General features: G+C 41.0%; 1 protein-coding gene across 1 annotated transcript in view; it reads left to right on the top strand.

Moving 5' to 3' along the window:
- dnah9l (dynein, axonemal, heavy polypeptide 9 like) overlaps positions 1 to 22,420 on the top strand; it is a 242,026-nt gene that overhangs the window by 70,417 nt on the left and 149,189 nt on the right. The window contains exons 27-36 of the mRNA XM_052029683.1: positions 893 to 1,019; positions 1,581 to 1,730; positions 3,673 to 3,906; positions 6,474 to 6,605; positions 11,293 to 11,453; positions 15,055 to 15,211; positions 16,952 to 17,097; positions 17,184 to 17,300; positions 21,000 to 21,138; positions 21,226 to 21,318. Coding sequence (XP_051885643.1) covers positions 893 to 1,019; positions 1,581 to 1,730; positions 3,673 to 3,906; positions 6,474 to 6,605; positions 11,293 to 11,453; positions 15,055 to 15,211; positions 16,952 to 17,097; positions 17,184 to 17,300; positions 21,000 to 21,138; positions 21,226 to 21,318 — 1,456 coding nt within the window. The remainder of the gene's footprint in view (positions 1 to 892; positions 1,020 to 1,580; positions 1,731 to 3,672; positions 3,907 to 6,473; positions 6,606 to 11,292; positions 11,454 to 15,054; positions 15,212 to 16,951; positions 17,098 to 17,183; positions 17,301 to 20,999; positions 21,139 to 21,225; positions 21,319 to 22,420) is intronic.

Genomic DNA, 22,420 nt, shown 5'->3' with positions numbered 1-22,420 from the left:
TTGGGTGGAGAAGTGGCAAATGGAATTCAATCTGGAAAAGTGTGAAGTGATACACTTTAGAAGAACGAACATGAAGGTGGAGTACAAGGTTAATGGCAGGATTCTGAGCAGTGTGCAGGAACAGAAGGATTTTGGGGTCCAAGTCCATAGGTCCCTCAAAGTTGCTGTGCAAGTTGATAGGGTGGTTAAGAAGGCGTATGGTGTGCTGGCCTTCATTAGTCAGGGCATTGAGTTCAATAGCCTTGAGGTAATGTTGCAGTTCTATAAAACTCTGGTTAGACCACACTTGGAGTATTGTGTTCAGTTCTGGTCACCTCATTATAGGAAGGATGTGGAAGGTTTAGAGAGGGTGCAGAGGAGATTTACTAGGATACTGCCTGGATTAGAGAACATGTCTTATGAGGAAAGGTTGAGCGAGCTAGGGCTTTTCTCTTTGGAGCGATGCAGGATGAGAGGCGACTTGAAAGAGGTGTATAAGATTATGAGGGGCATAGATAGAGTGGACAGCCAGCATCTTTTTCCCAGGGCGGCAATGGCCAATACCAGAGGTCATCTGTTTAAGGTCAGAGGAGGAATGTTCAGGGGAGATGCCAGAGGTAGATTCTTTACACAGAGAGTGGTGGCGCCTGGAAGTCACTGCTGGGGGTGGTTGTAGAGGCTGATACAATAGGGACCTTTAAAAGGCTCTTGGATAGACACATGGAAGTAAGAAAAATGGAGGGATATGGGCTGTGCAGGAGGGAAGGGTTAGATTGATCATGGAAGAGGTGTTCATATAGTTCAGCACAACATCGTGGGCTGAAGGGCCTGTACTGTGCTGTACTGTTCTATGTAAGATTTAAAAGAACTCATTCTAACCTTAATTAATCATTTTTTTATAATCCTTTTGCAGATTGGCTCTCTGTGAAAAAGCTTTATCTGAATATCTGGAGACAAAACAACTCACATTTCCAAGATTTTACTTTGTTTCTGCAATGGATTTATTAGAAATTATTTCCAAAGGAGGTCAGCCAAAACAGGTAAAGATTTCCATGGTACACCATAATCTCTACAATGTCCTGAGCATTAGTAATTGTGAAATTCAATTTAGTTTAAACATGTCGAGGATAATCAGTCTCTCCCTGATAACATTGTATAGAGTGGGGAGTTTAGAAGGATGAAATTTGATCTCATTGCAGTAGACCAGATTCTGAAAGGGATTGGCAAGATTGCTGAGAGGCCATTTCCTTAGTCTGTTTAATCTACATCTAGAATTCATAGTTTCAGGATAAAAGGTCAGGGTTTTATGACTGAGGTGAAGAAATTTCTTAACAGAGATGACTTAATATTCTTTGATTCTCTCTGACTCCAAGTGGGATTGAGGTATGTGGTCAGCCATGTTATTGAATTGCTGAGCATGCTCAGGGGATGGCGTGTGGTGTGGTGCCTGTGGCCTACTCCTGCTTCTAATTCTTACACTGTTGCTCGCCCTTTAATCTGAGAATTTATTTGGGTGAGGAAGTTTGAGGGGGAAGACACAAGATAAGCTTTAGAGAATGAAGTTATTTTCTTTCAGTTGTATTCCTATTCTGTCTGAACAGGTGACAAAGCATCTACTTAAGATGTTTGATAATTTAGCTGATTTAAAATTTGAAGATGATGATAATGATCATCCCTCTAAAGCAGTGGGAATGTACAGTCGAGAAGGTGAATATGTACAGCTTTCACCGCCCTGTTTCTGTGAAGGACAGGTAGGGATTTTTGAGTTTCTAATGCAATAAATTAGAAAACCATTGCAATGCATTTCCACATTAGGCAAATTCAGAAGCTTTTCTTTCATCAGCTATTTTTTTCTTGTATACTGAAAAACTGCATATAAAATAATCCTAAATTTTTTTGAAATCTGTGGCACAGAAGGAGGCTATTCAGCCCATCATATCCATACTTGATATAAAGGTGCTATTTAGGCTAATTTTGCTTCTCAGTTTTCGTTCCCTTCTATGTTATTCAAGTATTCATTTAGTTAACTTTTAAAAGCGTAGTTTCCTGCCTCCACCACAGCTTTCAGAAATGCATCGCTCTGGGTAAAAACATTTTTTCCTCAACTCGCTGCTAATTGTTATGCTGTTAATGAATTGATTCAATAAATTTTCTTGCAAATATTTACTAAATGATGAAATATGTTCCTCCTCAAAGGGCTGAATGGAATATTTTGGTTTGGTTCATACCAACAGATATTTTTTCTTAGCGTTTTTTTGTGATTCCTTGCGTCTTCAAGGTCTGTGTTCCATTAGAACTTTCAGCATGGTCTTTAGCAAGTAATGTAAGGGCAGTTCTCAGAACACTTAAATATGGGGAAACAAGTGTTTTATGGAGTCTAAGCATTCTTAATGGCCTACTGTATCAAAATTATAGCTTAGCTACCCCTCTTTCCTGAAAAAGTAATTTTATATGTGTAGATTGTAATTCTCTCATAGATGTTTTTTGTAATATAGAGGGAGTGATCTTCCACTGACCAAAGATCCTTGGTTGCCTGCACTTGAAATGTACTGTTTCTTCCAGCCTGGTTACGGCCACAGTGCCCTTCCGGGAGGCTGACTCCTAGCTGATTGCAGACTCCGTGTAATCTAGTGCACTGCAAGTAGTCAGCTGCAAGATCAGTGTTATTTCTGACAGAGCCCCAGGCTCTGAAATTGAATGCTGATGAAATTCTTTGAAACTCGTACACATTCAAAAAGACTTGAATTGTTAAAAAGTAAAAATATTGAAACAATTTAAATTAAGTTATTTCAAAAATAAAGTTCAAAACAAATAGTTTAAGTTTGCTGACAAATCAGATAAGATGGTTCATTCGCTCTTTTGGCCACAGTTTTTTATTACTAATCTTTTTAATGATCTAACCTGGCAGAGAGGAGACCACACTGTGAACACCAGATTGGAAGAAATGCAAATAAATTGCTGATTCACTTGGAAAGTCTGTTTGGGTCCCTGGATGGTGGGGAGGGAAGAGTTGAAAGGCCAGGTGTTGCATGTCCTGCAGTTGCATTGGAAAATGTCATAGGGCAGGGAGTAGTTGGTGGGGATAGAAGACCAGACCAGAGAGTTGGGGTGGGGTGGGGGGGGGGGGGGGGGGAAGAGTCCATTTGAAATACTGGGAAGGGGAAGGGAAGATGGTGGTAGAATCTTGACGGATCTAGCAGAAATTGCAATGGATGATCCATTGAATGTGGAGGCTGGTGGGATGAAAAGTACAGTTCAGCACAAATCCTTGCCTTGCACTTCCAAGGGGAAAGGGGGTGAGAGCTGAGGTGCAGGAAATAGATGAGATCTGGTCATGGGCTCTGTCCATAATAGCAATGAATGTGTTAGTGGAGGGGAACTATTTGGGCTTCTGTCAAAGGAAGAAGTGGCGGGCTCTCAGACCCTCCTGCTGTGGAATGGAGGTGTAGAGGGTTTGTCTGTCCACAGTAAAGATGAACTGGTTGGAAGTAGGGAACTAGGAACAGTCAAAATGGTGGAGGCGAATTGAAATGTTATGGATTTAAGTAGGAAGTGAATAGACCAGTTGTGAAAGGATGGAGTCAAGATGGGAAGAAATTAGTTTGGTCATTCCTCTTCCATTTTATAGACTAAAATTTACACTTACAAGAAAATGCATGCTCCTAAACAGGATGAATTTTGCTTTGTTACTAGGTTGAATGTTGGCTGCATCAGCTTGAGGGGGCAATGTGGACCAAAGTGAAACAAGAGATCATGGAAGCAGTAGTAGCTTATGAAGAGAAGCCGAGAGATCAGTGGTTATTTGATTATCCAGCACAAGTGGCTTTGACTGGCACTCAGATTTGGTGGACAACAGATGTTGGAATCGCTTTTGACCGTCTTGAGGAAGGCTTTGAAACAGCTTTAAAAGATTATTACAAAAAACAAGTAAGCTTCCTTTGACTAGAAGTTTGCAGGTCACATGTAAATACCAGGACTAATAATTTTGGCTGCATATTGCTATTTGCTTTGTGGCTATTAGTGTCAAATTAGGTGTATTATGTGTCCATGAGTGTTTGTAGATTGAATCGTGCTGACTACCACGTTGGGAAGGGCATTAGGACTTGAGATGCTACTGACCATCAGATGTGCACAGAGCAGGCAGATTTTGATGAGCAGTGGTGCTGGCAAGTTTTACCTTGGTGATGCAGAAAACATGGTGAGAGGACTGAGTGTTTGGCAAGAGGAAGGAGCTCCTCACCTGCACTATTTAATCATTTCCAATTTAGTTGCAATAAAAAGCAAAATTCTGGAGATATTTAACAGATTAGGCAGCATCTCTAAGGAGAGAAATGGTTGGTATTTTATCAGAACTAATGGAAGATCATACAGCTGAAACATTGAATTGGAGCCACTGCCTTTCCTTTGAGGTTATGCTTCAGCAAACTTTGTAATCTGTTGGCGAACAGAATGCCAGACTGCTGTGCTGCTCTGCAGGTTCCTATGAGCACAGGAACCCAGAGCTGTGATAGCAACAGTATGTGTGGCTTCAGCTTGTCCTCCAATGAAAGCTGAGATATTAGATGTGGCGCCATGGTTAACTCTGCATGCATGCCAATGGAATTGCTCACCACTGCCTTGCTGGAAAGGATGCTGCTGTTTTCGGGTCGCTGCTTGTTTTCAGGCTAACCTGTAAGTGAAACAAAACATTTCATTGTGATTGCTGCTGTTGTATGATCTATCAAATCCTTATCCAAGTCTTCAGCAAACTGAGTATGACCTTCCTCTCCAGCATGCACACACTTGTATGACTATGCAGCCCCACATCTACCTCGGTTATAAACCACTCATCACATTTCTTCCCTCTGAGCTGGTGATAGAAATGGAGAGTCTTCACCTTCCGGCCAGATGGACAGTTTTAGCTACTTGAAAGAAAGTGACAGGGTTATGGTTCTGCTGAATGGAGGGCATTGGTGAGGTCAAGATATTTACATCATTTACAAAGTCAGATCAGCAGCCACTGTGGGATGTGAGGAGAAGGAAGAAGTATGACTTGTAAGGATAATTTCAGCTTCAGGAGGACATGCACTTGCTTGACTTGTGCTGGTTAGTTTCTGCTGTGGGTGAAAACGAGAGCATAAAATGTATTACTCATGGCTGTCATGGTTGAACACATGGTAGGGTGTACAAGGTGAAAAGTTTTGTGTGCATGTCAGTATGTGTGTGTGGCTTGCAGTAGTTCTTTGTGAGAGTGCAGTGGAGCAAATGAATGTTAGGAAGAGCCCTGACTGATTGTTGGTAAGTGATAGCGATGAAGTGTGGCAGTTGAAGATGCTTCTAACCCCTTGTGCAAGGTCATTTGTGGGACTGCATCCAGGTCTTTGGGTGCTGATTTTTGCTATTCCTCTCTAGGACTTTATTTATGTCCTCCTACTGACTCTGCAGTATGTATTTAGGGATCCCCTGCCCATCACCCATACCATCATCATCCCCACTGCAGATGTCATCTTTCCTCCCCATCACAGACTGAAGTGCAGCGTTAGAAGAGCATGGTGCCTGCTCTCTCAAGATTGCCTTTTTGATCTTGCTTTGTTCACCGACACCTGAGTCGACAATGACCTTCCTCCTTTGGAACTTGTTGGCTAATTCCAACTGTTGCTTGTAACTCCTGAAATCAGGCCTTTTTGCTGAGCTGCTGGTCAATATACTGGTGTGAGTAGGACTGACTGAACATTGCAAACTTTGTGCTTGCCTGTTCATTAACATGATTGTACGCTGAACACATCAGACCGAATGGGTGTAGATTAATTGCACATTGGGGCACCTGTGGCTCCTTTCCAGTGCTATCCAATTTATTATCCATAACTTTGAATTTAAAGTGCTGTAGACCTATGACTATGGTCAACTACTGTTTTTTTTCTGTATTCTGTACTGTGTAAGGAAAACCTGTAAAGCACATCATCCCTTAATTTAGCTCGATGAACTGCTGCAACTTTAGCAAAAGAGCATTGCTAATGTTCTTCATGCTATCTGTTGGGTGTTTAAACCCACCCAAGTTATAGCAGAGGATGAGGAGACTCCCGAGGATATTTCTAGAATTACCTATTTCCAGTTTTGCTGATTATTTAGTGTGTCTAGTTGGGCCTATTCTAATATTTCTAATATTCTAATTGGACACATTCTGTGATTGAAAAAGGGAAGGCTTACCATGATAAACACATGCAGTTGTTATTTTTGAACCAAAGTTTGTTGAGAATATAGTGTGCTCTGTAAAAGAAAAATCTTTTTTAAGTATCATTCTGGTAATAATATCCATATTAAAGTACAAGGTTATGCCAATTTGCCTCTCCCATCTATTTCTTTTGCTTCGGCTGCTCAATAGCATTTCTTGTATTTTGCTTAATACATAAATGGGAGTTGTCTTGCAAGTAAAGCACTTTATAGAATAACTAATATGACGTGGAGTATTGTACCCTATCTTTTTGAGTAGTCAAATATAATTAATTTTATTGCAGATTGCTCAGCTAAATGTGCTTATAAACATGCTACTGGGAGAGCTCACCCATGGTGATCGTCAGAAGATTATGACAATCTGTACAATTGATGTACATGCCAGAGATGTTGTAGCAAAGCTCATAACACAGAAGGTAATTTGTTTTAGCAATTATCCTAATGCATTCTTAAAAGCATAAAATAAACATAATTTTCTTGGTTGTTCTGTTGCTTCTGAAAAGAAATGACATTGTTTTGATTCAGTCAGGTGCTTTTTCTATTGATACGTTGCTTATTATATTTACTAGGTGAAGTCCAAGATTGACTTTGTAGTATTAAGTCGACATTGTTATCAAGTACAAATGCTAGTTCCATATCTATCCTTTATATTTTTCTTGTTGGCAGTCAGTGCTGATGTAAGTGCTACATAACTGAATTATTTCTGTTGTATACTCATATTGTGCACTTTGAAGGATTAATTTTTTTAATGAATCTCAATCTCTCATATCATTATACTAGAAATTTTATAAAATGATTCTGAGTTTCTATTCTGAATATTTGAAATATATCAATTGTTTTTAATCTGTTAATAAGTAAAAGGGAGTGTAGGAAATAGTCCTGGTGAGCTTAGAAGGAGCATGGGAAACAGAGTTTAAACAAGCATTTGGTTTAAACAAATAACCAAGGAATTAAAATTCCTTCAGGATAAGTAAAACAACAAATAAACTAACTTAAATATATTCGTTCTACTATTTGAGTTTGTGTAAAACAAAAATTGGGACATAGCAGGCCACCTCAACTTATGGAATACACAGGCAGGTAATGTGGGAACTCCAGGATGCTTTCTATGTCCTGGACAACCACAGGTGCAGGAAGCGTCATCAGTTGCAGGACCTTGATCTTGGTTTTTGGAGCATGAGCACAGCTAATATCATCTGGTCCATCCATGTGACTGAATATTTCTTGCATAAAGTATATTTTGGGAGTTGGTCACCCCACAGCTCAAAGGAGAATATTTAAGAGGACTGGGTGTTAGACCTAAAAGAACAGGCCCATAGTTTAGGAGACGCCTGAAGGCATCTTGCTTGCTAACCAGAATTCAGTTCTGAGTACAGAGGTAAGCAAGAATTCACCGAGGGAGTGCAGCTAAAACAATGACCCATAGCACCATGTAAGGTTCAACTGAGGCTCCACTGCACAGAGAGGATGAGGAAGGTCAACTGTGCAATGATTATAGCTTGGGGGGTGGAAGGGGGGGCCCAGATAGGTTCCAGAAGTGATTTCAGAACAGTGAGTCGCCTTCCAGGTACTAGGGTCAAAGATATCATTAGGTGGAGGAGGATGAAGAACCAGAGGTTGTGATCCATGTTAGTCTTGATGAGATAAGTAGATAAAGAGAAGGGGCAGATGGTAAGGAGCCAGCAAGGATAAGAACCAGAACCTCTGGTGGTAATCTCCAGATTATTCCCTCTGCCATGTGCCAGCAAATATAAAAGTAAAGGGTTAGTCATATGTGTGGATGAAGAGAGGATGTAGGAAGGAAGCCTTTAAATTACTGGGGCAGTTCTAGTACAGATGAGACCTATCATGCTGAACAGATTGTTCCTCAAGAGAGCTGGGACAAAGGTCCTCATGGGAAGATTCACTAGTGCTGGGGATGGGATGAGTTTGAAGGTTAAACAAATTTGAAAGGAGATTTTGTTTAGGAAAATGGCTTAGAAAAGTAAAAGTGAGAGAGTGAAATAACACCAGAACCAGAAGAAGCTTTGTAGATAGGACCAGACTTTGATGGAGAAGAGTACAAGTAGACTTATAGTATATGTGTGTAAATATTAAATGAGTTTGGTGAGCTATGGGTACAGTTAACCATGTTGCATTATGATGTTGTGACTGGAATGGGATCCAAATATTTCTGAAAATGAAGTATTCAGGAAAGATAGGGAAAAAGGAGGGGAAATGGTATTATTGATCAAGGGGAATATTGCAGTGCTAGAAAGAGAGAATGTCCTGGAACAATCCAGAACTGAATCCATTTAGAATTAAGAAACAATTGAGATGCAATTACACTACTGGGTCTATTCTGCAATCTGCCAACTAGTGAGAAGGATATTTACCAGTAAATTTGCACTGAAATTGCAAAGAGAGTGAGATAACAAGGGACTTCATCTATCCAAATGTAGACTCCAAAAACAATTACATCAGAGGAAAATGATGGAGTGGTTTCTGAAATGTTTTAAGATGAAACTTCTTTGATCAGAATGTTTCCTGCCCAAAATAGAAGATGGCATTTATAGTTTTGGAAAATGAACCAGGCCAAAGGAAGCGAATATTTTTGGGGAAACATCTAGGAAATGCTGATCATGATATCATTAGGTTTAGAATAGTTATGGAAAAGGATGTAAACCGCTCCAAGATAAAAAGATAATTGGAGAAGGGCACAAAGCAAACAGCTGGAGAAACTCAATACGTCAGGCAGCATCTGTGGAGGCAAAGGAATAGTCGATGTTTCGGGTCAAGACCCTGCATCAGGACCGAGGGTGTAGTGGGGAGATTACCAGAATAAAGAGAGTGTCTTATGATGAAAGGTTAGACTGGCTCAAATGTACGCCTGTAGATTCCAGAGATGAGGGACTCTAGTTATGTGGATCGACTGGATTAGCTAGTTCACGATGGAATGACAGTGGTTGTTAGGAGATCTGACAGAGCTGTTTAACATCATGAATATTAGATAGAGTTGATAGGGAAGCTGTTCCTAGTGGCATGGGGGTCAAGAACTAGGTATTCAGAATGAAGGTGATGGGCAAAAGAACCTAAACCAACATGAGGAAAGTTTTTTTTTGCATTGTAAGTGTCTGATTGCACTGCCAGGGGTAGTAGTATGGCATTTTCAATGGTACCGATCAAAAAGGAGCTGCATAAGTATCTAGAAAAAGGAAGCAATTTGAAGAGCTTTAGGATGAGGGCATCTATCTGGATGCTGTTGCGTTGACCACATTCAGGCTTGATTGGCTGACTGGTCTCCTTCCTTGGGCTGCAACCATCCATAGTTCTGTGATTCAGAAGTAATTGGCACATACAGACCAACAGAATAATAGATTGTTCAAAGCAAATGATGCATGTATCGTATAAGGTGATAAGAAAATAATTAAATTATATAATTTCCACCATACGTACTGTACCTAGTTCTAACTTATAGATTTTTGCTTTATCTGTATTCCATAAATTTTCAAAAGCAAGATCCATTTTGTATTGGTGTTAGAAAGCATGTTACCCCAGAGTATGAAGTGGAATTCTTAAATCCTCAGAGATTGTGGTGTTAATTTGAAAATATGTTTTTCCTAGAGTGATCATTGTAGAAGATAAGAATTTACAAGGAAAATATAAGTTTTGATTATACTGCCAGAAGCAAGGAAGTGAAAATGAAATTGCTGTTTTGTAGCTATATATCTCTGTATCCTGTTATCATATTTCTGCAGGATGTATTTAAATCTGATTACATTTTTGTGTGGGAGGATGATGTTGGTAATAGTATATTTTAACTTCACTTACCGAAGGGTTCCAATGACATGGGTTAAGTCACATGGCAATCAATTAATTTTCCAAATTCCTGAACTGACAACTTCTTCACATTTGTCAGTGCAGACTTTTTGCTCACTCCCGCTGAATCTTGAGGGGATGAAATGATTTGGAAGTGTAAAAATTTATGAAGACCCTATGGAAGAAAATGTTTATAATTCAGTGGTCATTCATGAAATATGTACATTGCGTTGCCCATTCACTGCTGCTGCTATGTGCTTTGCTGCATTTTTTAGTATGCTACCATATCATAAGTACCACAGAATGGCCATATGTTGTAATATTGCCAGCAATTCAATGGCCACATATTGAATGGTGCGAAGTGGGTAAATTTAAGCTGTTTCTTATGGAAGAACAGACGCTGTTGTACCATCATGTGTTTGCTGTGGGCCTTTTGACTTGGCTCATTGGTGGCATTCTTGCCTGAATTTGAAAGTTATGGCTACAAGTCTCATCTAGAGACATGAGTACATGTTCTGGGTCAACATCCCTGGCAATAGTAAAGAACTATACCATTCTCTATAAGATAAGTTGTTGACCTATATGTCTATACACTCCCTAATGCAGATACTTAAAGTAAAATCCTGTAGCACTATTTCATAAAAAGGGAGTCTTTGATATCCTGACAATGCTTATCCTTCAATTACCATGAATGAAAAGCAGATTGTTTTGTTATTTATTGGTTGCTGTTGCTATTTGCAAATTGACTAGTGCATTTTCCTTCATGACAACAGTGACTACACTTTGGATTGTACAACATACAACACTTTAGTTGTATGTTACATTGTGAAGTAAGGAGCACTTTCTGGTTCACTTCACAAATTAAAAACTGTGGCCTGGACTTTGTTGGAAAATTCTGACAATTCTCTATCAAACTGCTGGCATTTCTCAGCATGCGCAGATAAGTTTTGAGACTCTACAAGAAAGAAGTCATCTCAAACTTACTGGCTGCACTCTGCTGTTGGACTCCCCAGCAGCCCTGCCCACTTCGCTGCATTACCTCATTCCAGATCCTGCTCCTGATCAAAGCCAGGTCATTTGGCTTTGGGAGAACTGAGGTAGGTTCAAGTAAAGCAATGACTGAGTAGTGGGCCCTTGGCAATAAAATCCAGGCTAATGTTCTTTTAAGAAGATAAAGGTTTTAATTCATACTTTTTTCTTTTACAACTTCTTTTTCCTAAGTAGTCATTGCAGTTCAAAATTGATAGAGTTGTCATAGTTAGTTGGCTTTAAACCTATGTAAGTAATGTTAATTTTTTTTGTTAGGTCATAAATAGTCAGGCTTTTGCTTGGCTCTCTCAACTACGACACAGATGGGATGATAATCAAAAGCATTGCTTTGTTGATATCTGTGATGCCTATTTTCAATATTCATACGAGTACCTTGGTAATACACCTCGCTTGGTAATTACCCCTCTGACTGACAGGTGAGTTTTATATTCAAGTTACTTATTTTACTAGCTAATGGTAGAATTTTAGTATTCAATGCTCCTTTTGTTAAAGCAAATAAAGAAACCAAAAACTTGAAATAATTTGTTTTGTTAATTTTGGATTTTTATTTTAATATCTATGAAATCGGGACAGTTTTATTGTGTAATATCAGCCCACTTGCAAAATTTACAGTTTTCAAAAAATTAAGAAGGAAAAATAAAACATGAAAATCCTTTATTTGTTTCTTCACATCTAATCAGATGTTGAGATTCAGCATGCTCTGGCCTGCCTGTGTTAGCCGTTATAATTCTGTCATTTAGTATCTGTCTGCATAAATATAATTCCATGGCTTTAATGAAGTGAATTTAGTAACTTGAAGTATTATTTTCTCATCTGTTCAATGGACTGTAATATCAAAAGCTCTTTTTGCATTTTTTCTAATTCTCTCTAAATTATCTGATGCTTTGTTAGCTATTATAATCCACCGAAGATAGTAATTTAAATAGAATAAGAACATCATAATGCCATGTGTTTTTAAATAATTATGTGGTCCCAACCATAGGACAGAATGCCACACTAACAAGAAGATAGATTTCCTGAGTGCTTTGTGACTTGATATGTCCCCACCTCAATGAATTCCGAGCCCAGCATGATGCCATGCTCTTTTTCTGCCACCTCTGCCTCTGCGCCATCTTCGGTAAGAAGTCCTCTTCCCCCTTCTGATGACCCGTTCTCCCACCTCCAGCCCTCTTCTTCCACCTGGACTAACCCCACCAGGTCTGTTACCTTTGCTAGACGTACTCATAGCCAACTTTTGGCACAACATCAGCCATTTTGACTTTTCTGTTCCCTTCACCCACTCCATCCTTACCCCTTCTGAACGCTCTGCTCTCCACTCCCTCTGCACTAACCCTAACATTGTCATCAAACCAGCCGACAATGGTGGTGCCGTGGTAGTCTGGCGTTCTGACCTCTACCTTGCAGAGGCCAGACGCCAACTTTTGGACACTTCCTCCTACCTATCCCTGAACCATGACCCCACCGAGGACCACCAGGACATTATCTCCCGCACCGTCACTGACCTCATCACCTTGGGAGGTCTCCCCACCACAGCTACCAACATGATAGTCCCGCAACCTAGGACTGCCCGCTTCTGTCTCCTCCCCAAAATCTACAAGATGGACTGTCCCGGCAGACCTATTGTCTACGCATGCTCTTGCCCTATGGAGTTTGTATCCTCGTACTTGGACACTATCCTGTCCCCCCAGTCCAATCCTTCCCACCTACATCTGTGACACATCACGCGCTCACCAACTCTTCCATAGCTTTAAGTTCTCCGGCACACACAACCACCATGGATGTCCAGTCCCTATTCCCCATCATGACGATCACTGCCCTCTGCTTTCTTGACAAGAGACAGAGCCAGTCACCTTCCATTAATACTCTTCTCCGCCTGGCTGAACTTGTCTTCACCCTTAACAACTTCATTTCCGATCCCTCTCACTTTATTCAGGCCAAGGGCGTAGCTATGGGCACTCACACGGGCCCCAGCTACGCCTGCCTCTTCGTTGGCTACATTGAACAGTCTCTGCTCCAAGCCTATTCTGGCCCCATTCCTCAGCTGTTTTTCCACTATATCAATGACTGCATTGGTGCCTGTGTGGAACTTGACAGTTTCATAAATTTCGACACAAATTTTCACCCTGCTCTCCAATTGATTTGGACTATCTCTGACACCTCTCTCTCTTTTCTCGATCTTTCCATCTCCATCTTAGGAGATTTCTCATCCACTGACATTTTCTACAAATCGACTGACACCCACAGCTACCTCGATTACAGCTCCTCCCACCCCGTCTCTTGCAAGGACACTATCCCTTTCAATTATTCTGCCTCCGCCACATCTGCTCCCATGATGAGGCTTTCCACTCCAGGACATCCGAGATGTCCAACTTCCTTACTAACTGTGGCTTTCCCCCCTACTGTGGTCGAGAGAGCTTGCACCTACATCTCTGCCATTTCCCGCACCTCTGCTCTCACCCCCACCCTTCCCAGACCCAACAGGGATAGGGTCCCCCTTGTCCTCACATTTCATCCTATCAGCCTACGTATCCAACATATCATTCTCCGCCACTTCCGCCATCTCCAACGGGACCCCACCACCAAGAACTCTTCCCCTCCCCACCCCTTTCTGCCTTTCGCAGGGACCACTCTCTCTGTGACTCCCTAGTTCATGCCTTTCCCCCACCCATCCTGCCCTCACCCTGGGAACTTCCCACTGCCCCCGCCATAGGTGCAACACCTGCCCCTACACCATCTCCATCACCTCCATCCAGGGACCCAAACAGTCCTTTCAGGTGAGACAGAGATTCACCTGCACCTCCCTTAATATCATCTACTGCATTTGGTGCTCCAACTGTGGCCTCCCCTACATTGATGAGACCAAACGCAGACTAAGTGACTGTTTCGCAGCACACCTGCGCTCCGTCTGTAACTGTGATCTGCATCTCCCCATTGCCAGTTACTTCAACTCCCCTTCCCATGCCATCACTGATATGTCAGTCCTTGGCCTCCTCCACTGCCAAAAGAATTCCAAGCGCAAACTGGAGGAACAGCACCTCATTTTCCGTCTTGGACCCTTGCAGCCTAACGGCATGAACATTGAATTCTCCCACTTTAAGTAATTCTCACACCCCCCCACCTCCCACACCCACCCCCAACCATGCTTCTTTTTTTCTTCCCTTTCCTAGCCTATCTCTCTTTTAACTACTACCCTTTCTTCCTCCTTACCTTTGACCTATGCCCCGGTGTATCTGCTCTCGCCGCCTCCCCCGCACCTGCCTATCACTATCTCTTACCTGCATCTTCCTGTCGCCACCTTGTGCCCACCCTGCCTCCCCTCCTTTGTCCATCTATCACTGTTCTTCTTTTCCCTCCTATATATTGGGCTTCCCCTTTTCCTATCTTCAGTCCTGAAGAAAGGTCCTGACCTGAAATATTGACCACCTGCTTTTCTCCACGGATGCTACCTGGCCTGCTGAGTTGCTCCAGCATCATAGTCTTTTTCATTAAGTGTAATCAAATTTTACAGAGTGTTTAAACATTATTTGCTAACAAAAAAGCTAAGTAGTGAATGTTTACCCATTATTAATATTGCATCTATTTTCTCATCTTCTCAATTTTTGTTGAAATTGTCATTAATAAATACTGATAGGTACAAATAGGAACTCACATTCCCCAAATAACTAAATATTTCAACAAACTGAGTTCGGCAAGCATTTAGTAAAAGGCCAAGTAATTGCCTATATTGCTACTAACTTATAAAGGATGCACTTATTTAATTTAAACACTAATTCTCATCTTCTCTCTCGACTGAGTCTTCTGGATTTAAAGATCAGGCTCATGATTCCTCTCTGAGTACCTCCAAGGTCTGAATGTCTCTCCTGCATTTCAGTGACCAGCATAGCCCATTGAACTTGCTGTGATCAGACCAGAATATGAGATGGTTGGAGCAGTTTCCTCTGATTTCTACACTCCTACGGCATTATATAATTCAACTTTCTGTTTATTCTTTAGATATTATTTTTAATGGTTCTACAGGTGTTATATTACCTTGACTCAATCTTTACATTTGATAATGAGTGGAGCGCCATCAGGACCAGCTGGGACTGGTAAAACAGAGACTACCAAGGACCTGGGACGTTCTCTGGGCATTATGGTGTATGTTTTCAACTGCTCTGAACAGATGGATTATAAGGTAACAATACATTGCAATGCGGTGTCTTGCTGCAAAATGATTATGTCTGGCAAATCTAGAAATGGTAATGAACTTGATATTTAAATACAGAGTGAAATTTGTTGGGAAAGCATCTCCTAATCCTAATTAGAGTGCTGCAATCAATATGACCAAATCAGTGAGGAGAAAGGAGATTTCCGTTATTCAGTGATGCTTGCTGTAAGCATACTTGTGGGCACTGGCTGATGACTTCAGCTAATGACTGTCAGGCTTGAGTGTAATGCTTCCCAATAGTCAAACTGCCTATCAGCACTGACAGTCAAGGCCACTTGTGAATCAAAACCTCAGGAGTAGAACTATGGGGGAAAAGTGAGCAAAGAGGATGAAAAAAGATGTGATCTGTTCACATCACTAATTTATCTCACACTTAGTAAATAAATCATCATAATTTGGCAAGTGGCTTCCATTATTGAATCACTTTCAGTATTCTATTTACTGTTTCTCTGTAGTATATCACACCGAAAATCAATGAATAAGTAATCATTGCAGGGTCTATATTTGAGAACTTTTTGTCCAACAATATTTTAGGAGTACTAAGATCAGCCCCAATTCAAGATCGCTTCCCACCATCTTCTGAAGGACACATGAGGATGGGTAATAAGTGCTGGTCCTGCATTTGTAAATGAATGGAAATTCTACACTGAGTTATTGATATGAAAGACCAGTGGAAATACCCTTAGTTGATTTTGTAAAAATGAATAAATGAAAATACCGTTTTGATTCTGAATATAATTCTTACCAACTTAAACCTTACAGGAGTTTATTTTATATCTTTGGAGGAAAAAAGTGGTTGTAGCTGCTCAATGTCTGTTCACCATGTACTCCATTAAATTTTCAGTCCACTAACTCTATTTTCTCACTTCTACCCAAGTTGAAAAATACTCCAAAATTTACTGGTTTGTGTTCGTCAGTAATTCTTAAATTTTCCAGCCTTGGTTTGAGTTCAGCTCTTTTATTGCAAGAAAGGTAAAATTAGTGGGAAATTAATTTTGATTAATGTTTAAGGACATGTTGCAAATGTTAAGAAGTTTAACCTAAATTATAAAACTGTGGGGGTGGAGCTTCTGCTTTGTGTGTAATTTAGAAATTGCACCCGAAATACACTTGAAATTGGAATGCTTAGGTAATAGTTTAAATTTTTGCCATGAACCTGTCTAATTGGGGAACCTAATGGAATTTAACTGTTTTTTTTCTAAGATGCTCCTTGATTTATTTACAAGTACTTTTGAAGTGTTTTATCAAGTAGGAAATACGAAAGTCAGTGCATGACAAGCTCCAGTGTGGTGATAATTAGACAATGTGATTTTCAAGTATGGGGGAATAACTCCCCAAGTCATCGTTGAAATAGTTTGATGAAATCTTTTACATCCAATTGAGTGAGTGGATGGGTCCTTGATTTATCTGCTGGATCCAAAATATGGAATCATCTGGAGTTCAACACACCCTCAGTAGTGCTCTGGACTATGAGCCAAGATATTTTTGTCTCATGGTGTGGGACTTGAAGCCACAACATTTTAATTCAGAGATGTAGGTACAATTCCCTGAGCCATCTGAACCAATATCTTGTAGCTTTTAAAATGTAGGTCTCCAGATAGTTCATTTATTTCCTTGTTGTTTCTGTTATTCTGCAAGTTAATTCTTTACTTGATATGTCTTGAGAATGAATGTTCCTTATAAATTTCTTAACCTGTACAATATCAGTCCATAGGAAATATATATAAAGGCCTTGCACAAACAGGAGCATGGGGATGCTTTGATGAATTTAATCGTATTTCAGTGGAAGTTCTCTCAGTTGTAGCTGTACAAGTCAAAACTATTCAAGATGCAATTAGAAACAAGAAAAAAAGGTAAAGAGCTCTGTGATGTGAAAATATTTTAAATAATCAATCCACTGATGTCTATCTTGTATTAACGTACCGTTTTGAATCAACAGATTTTATTTTCTAGGAGAACTTATTGAACTGAAACCTTCTGTTGGAATATTTATTACCCTGAATCCAGGATATGCAGGAAGAGCAGAGCTTCCTGAAAACCTTAAAGCCCTCTTTAGGTACATCGATATTATCAAGCTATTTAGTATAATGTGTTGATAAGTTCTGTTTCATTTCTGAAATTATGTCAATAATGATTAGACAATAGAAATGTGATTGAGAAGGCTTTGGCCTATTGTCCAATCTCTGCTTTGCTATCAAACCTATAAAGACATTCTTTATGCCAGTATAGGTTATTGTTATCAAGTGTGTGAGCTATAAGGTGGATGAATGCAGCGATCCAAGGTATACAAAAATCAGAAAAAGAAACTGCCAATGCTGGAAATTTGAAACAAAAAAAACTGAAAATATTGTAAGCACTTGCCAGGTTGGGCAGTACTTGTGGACAGGGAAACAGTTGACATTTCAGGTCGAAGGCAAAGTCTGCAATTTTTTTGATTTTCGTTGAATGTGGTATTCACCCCCACTTGTCATTGTCATAGAATCATACAGAACAGAAACAGGCCCTTCATCCTACCATATCCATGCTAACTATGCTGAAACAAATCAGATAATTGGGTGCTTTAAGTGACAACAGTGGGTGGTATAGTGCTTTTAGCAAGTTTTGGACCAAAGTGTCAATGAAATCTACTTCATATAATAGTCCTGAACCTGTGGTCAGCATTGAGCTGCTAACTTCCAAATGAACTAAAAAAAACAACTGAAGTGATTTCACAATGGAAAACAAATACAACTGTGGATGCTGGAATCTGAAACAAACGGAAATGCTGAAGAACTCAGCCAGTCACACAGAAGAGAAAACAGTCAATGTTTCAATCCAAAGACCGTTTATCAGAAGTTCTGTTGAAGGGTGTTCAACTTGAAATGCTAACTGTTTTCCCCTTCCACATATGCTGCTTGACTGGCTTAGTCATAGAGTCATAGTCATGGAGTCATAGAGCATGTAAGCAGGCCTTTCAGCCCAACTGGTCCATGCCAACCAAGATTCCCATCCAAGCTAGTCCCATTTGCCCATGTTTGGCCCATATCCCTCTAAACCTTTCCTATCCATGTATATGTCCAAGTTCCTTTTAAATGTTGGTAATGTACCTGCCTCAACCACTTCCTCTGTCAGCTCATTCTATATACTGACCACCCTCCAGGTGTAAAAAGCTGCCCCTCAGGTTCCTATTAAATCTCTCCCCTCTCCAGCTTCCAGCTTTTCTGTGATTGCACAGTGTTCAGTTCCTCAGGAAATGAAGCAGTCCACCATGCAGCAAGACCAAGTAACAATGAGGCACAGTCTGATAATCAGCAAGTAACATTTGTACCAAACAAGTGCCAGGGTACTCCAGCTGTATCCCTAAACCCATGGCTCCCATTGTCAAGGAGGACAAGGGCAGTAGGCGTATAGGAGCACCACCACCTGCAGGTTCCCCTTCAAATTGCACAGCATCATGACTTGCATCTATTTTTCTTCATTGTCAGTTTGTCTATATCCTGGATTTCTCTTCCTAACACCTGTGGGAGTACCTACAATAGGATTACAGGTACTTGAGGTGGCTCACCATCACCTTCTCAAGAACAGCCAGATGTGGTACACTGCTGGATCCCTCAATATGAGACTCTAATAGCAAAGGTGCATTAAGCCTTATAATGGGTATGATGGAAAGTTGAGATGCAGATTTCAGTTATTGCGAGCTTCTGAGATGGGTATAAATGTGAGAACACAACTGAGACCTAGACCTGCTGCAATTTGCCTACCACCACAACAGGTCTACAGTGGATGCAATCTCACTGGCTATCCATTCTGCTTTGGAGCACCTAGACAACAGCAAAACATACATCAGGCTGCTGTTTATCAATTACAACATAGCATTCGACACCACCATCCCCTCAGTATTAATCAACAAGCTTCAAAACCTGGTCCTCTGTACCTCCCTCTGCAACTGGATCTTCAACTTTCTTATCGAGAAACCACAGTCAGTGCAGATCGGTAAAAACATCTCCTCCTTGCTGACAATCAACACAAGCAGACCTTAAGGATGCATGCTTGGCCCACTGCTCTACTCTCTCTGCACTCATGACTGTGTGGCCAAGCACAGCTCAAACACCATCTATAAATTCGTTGATGACACTACTGTTGATAGAATTTCAGATGGCGATGAAGTGGCATACAAGACTGAGATGGATCTTCTGGTTGAGTACTGTCGCAACAACAACCTCGCATTCAATGTCAGCAAGACCAAAGAATTGATTGTGGACTTCAGGAAGGGGAAGTAGAGAGAACACATACCAATCTTCATTGAAGGGTCAGCGGTGGAAAGGGTGAGCAGCTTGAAGTTCCTGGGCGTCAACATCTCAGAGGATCTATCTTGGGCCCAACACATTGATGCAATCATGAAGAAGGCACGCCGGCGGCTCTACTTCTTTAGGAGGTTGAGGAGATTTGGTATGTCACCAAAGACTCTCACAAATTTCTATAGATGTACGGTGGAGAGCATTCTGATTGGTTGCATCACTGCCTGATACGGAGGCTCCAATGCACAGGATTGGAGGCTGCAGAGGGTTGTGGACTCAGCCAGCTCCATCATGGGCACAACTCTCTCCACCATCGAGGATATCTTTATTAGTCACATGTACATCGAAACACACAGTGAAATACATCTTTTGCGTAGAGTGTTCTGGGGGCAGCCCGCAAGTGTCGCCACGCTTCCGGCGCCAACATAACATGCCCACAGCTTCCTAACCTGTACGTCTTTGGAATGTGGGAGGAAACCAGAGCACCTGGAGGAAACCCATGCAGACATAGGGAGAACGTAAAAGCTCCTTACAGATGGCAGTGGAAATTGAACCCAGGTCGCTGGCGCTGTAATAGCGTTACACTAACCGCTAAAATACCATGATCTCTCAACCTTGCACTCAACGTCAGCAAGACCAAGGAATTAATTGTGGACTTCAGGAAGGGGAAGTCGGGAGAACACATACCAATCTTCTTTGAAGGGTCAGTGGTGGAAAGGGTGAGCAGCTTGAAGTTCCTGAGCGTCAACATCTCAGAGGATCTATCCTGGGCCGAACACATTGATGCAATCATGAAGCCTCAAGAAGATGGCATCCATCACCAAGGACCCTCACCATCTGGCATGCCCTCTTCTCATTACCACCATCAGGGAGGAAGTACAGGAGCCTGAAGACCCACACTCAGTGATTTAGGAACAGCTTCTTCCCCTCTGCCATCAGATTTCTGAACGGTCCATGAACACTACCTTGCTATTCCTTTTTTTGCACTGTTTTTTAATTTACAGTAATTTTGTGTCTTTGCACTGTAGTGCTGCTGCAAAACAAATTTCATGACACATAATTCAGTGATAATTCAGTGCTTCTGAGACTTAAGATGAGAGCGTAACTTTGTTGTGGCACTGTAGGTGGGGAGAAAGAGTGAAAAATGTGACCATATGGAGTTGCTTTGGTAAGCAGTAAGAAGCTGAAACCAAGAACCCTTTGTAGAATCTATCTGAACTGACCCTATTGGGGAAAAAAAACAATTGAATGAAATTGGAGGTGGTTTTATTTCAGGCTACGTAACATTCCAATAGTGAAGAGAAAAAAAATCCATGATTATGAAATGATCCAGGAAAGAAAAGCACTAAAAAAAAACAGATTTGAAGAATAATGGATTGGTCAATTAGATAGATTAGAGCAAAAGGGGATATGTGGGGAAAGTGGTTAATTCTATCTTTTTAAAATGTCTTTAATAACATTCTTTTCCCAATTATTAGACCTTGTGCAATGGTAATCCCAGACCTAGAGCTGATATGTGAAATAATGTTGATGGCAGAGGGATTCATAGATGCCAGGATGCTTGCCAGAAAATTTATAAGTCTCTACAAACTTTGCCGTGAGCTGTTGTCAAAGCAGGTAAAGTACCTGTTGAAGTAACTTGCTTATCAAACAGTTTGTTTCTTTTTATTTGATTTGTGTCATATGTAAGTGCTTATCTTGTAGGACCACTATGACTGGGGCCTAAGAGCTATAAAATCTGTACTGGTTGTTGCTGGATCACTGAAGAGAGGAGATCGAAATAGGCCTGAGGAACAGGTAATTAAAAGTTGTAGATGGCACTACGGAAAATAGATCTGGTTTCTACATAAATCCAAGTTGAAAATGGTAACATAATAGGGGTGGAGTGGGAGAAAATAGAGAGAGAAGTTAGGAATGACTTGTGCTGCACTTGATGTGTTGTAGGAGGTTGTGCATGGTTAGAATTGTGATGATCATTTCAGTCAACTGGATGAAACGTTGTAGACTATAATTCATTTCCCCATGCATTCTCGTCTGTCCCTCTGTCTGTCCCTCTGTCTGTCCCTCTGTCTGTCCCTCTGTCTGCCCCTCCCTCTCTATCTCTCTCTCTCCCTCTACGTCTGTGCCCCTCCCCCCCCCCCCCCCCCCCCCCCCCCACATCTGCGCCCCTCTGCCTTTATTTCTGGTTTCGATAGAACATTTGTAATTTGAAATGTATACTTACCCAACATTCAAGTCCCATTCCTTGAAACGATTTTGAGAGAGCGTGTGAAGAAAAGTGTACTAAGGCAGGTCAGCATTGCGGCTTGTAGCAGCAAACAAAATACCAGACTCTTTACAGTGCAATGGCAACCCTTTTGGGTGCATGACCTTTCCCAGGCCTGTGTTTTTTAATCCTAATCAACTGCAACTCCATCTTCCTAGCTTATAAGGTCCTGAGAAATAGGAGCAGAAGTAGGCCTTTTGTCCCACAAGAAGGCCATTCCACAAGACTGGGGCTAAATCTTTCATTCAAATACCCATTTTCCTGCCCTATCCCTGGATTCATTTAATATCCAGAAATTTTACAGTCAATGTTTAGAACACAATCGATGACTGAACCTCCACAACCCTCTGGGCTAAAGAATTCCAAGGATTCACCACCTTTTTGTGAAGAAATTCCCCCACATTTCAATTCTTATTTTGAGACTGTGACCTCCAATTGTAGATTCTTCACCCCATATCTGCCCTGTTGAGCCATCTCAGAATTTTGTGAATTTCAGTGAAGTCACCTTCATCCTTCTAAGCTCTAGAGAAACGAGGTTTGGCCTACCTAACCACTTACTATATGACAGAGCCACCATCCCAGGAATCAATCAAGTAAATCTTCATTGCACTCCCTTTGCCGTAAGTATCTCCA

Source organism: Pristis pectinata, chromosome 1 (genome assembly GCF_009764475.1).
Source record: "Pristis pectinata isolate sPriPec2 chromosome 1, sPriPec2.1.pri, whole genome shotgun sequence".
In the NCBI taxonomy this organism is placed as follows: Eukaryota; Metazoa; Chordata; class Chondrichthyes; order Rhinopristiformes; family Pristidae; genus Pristis; species Pristis pectinata.
Note: the sequence above shows the minus strand (reverse complement) of the source record. Positions and strands in the feature narration are given on the sequence as shown.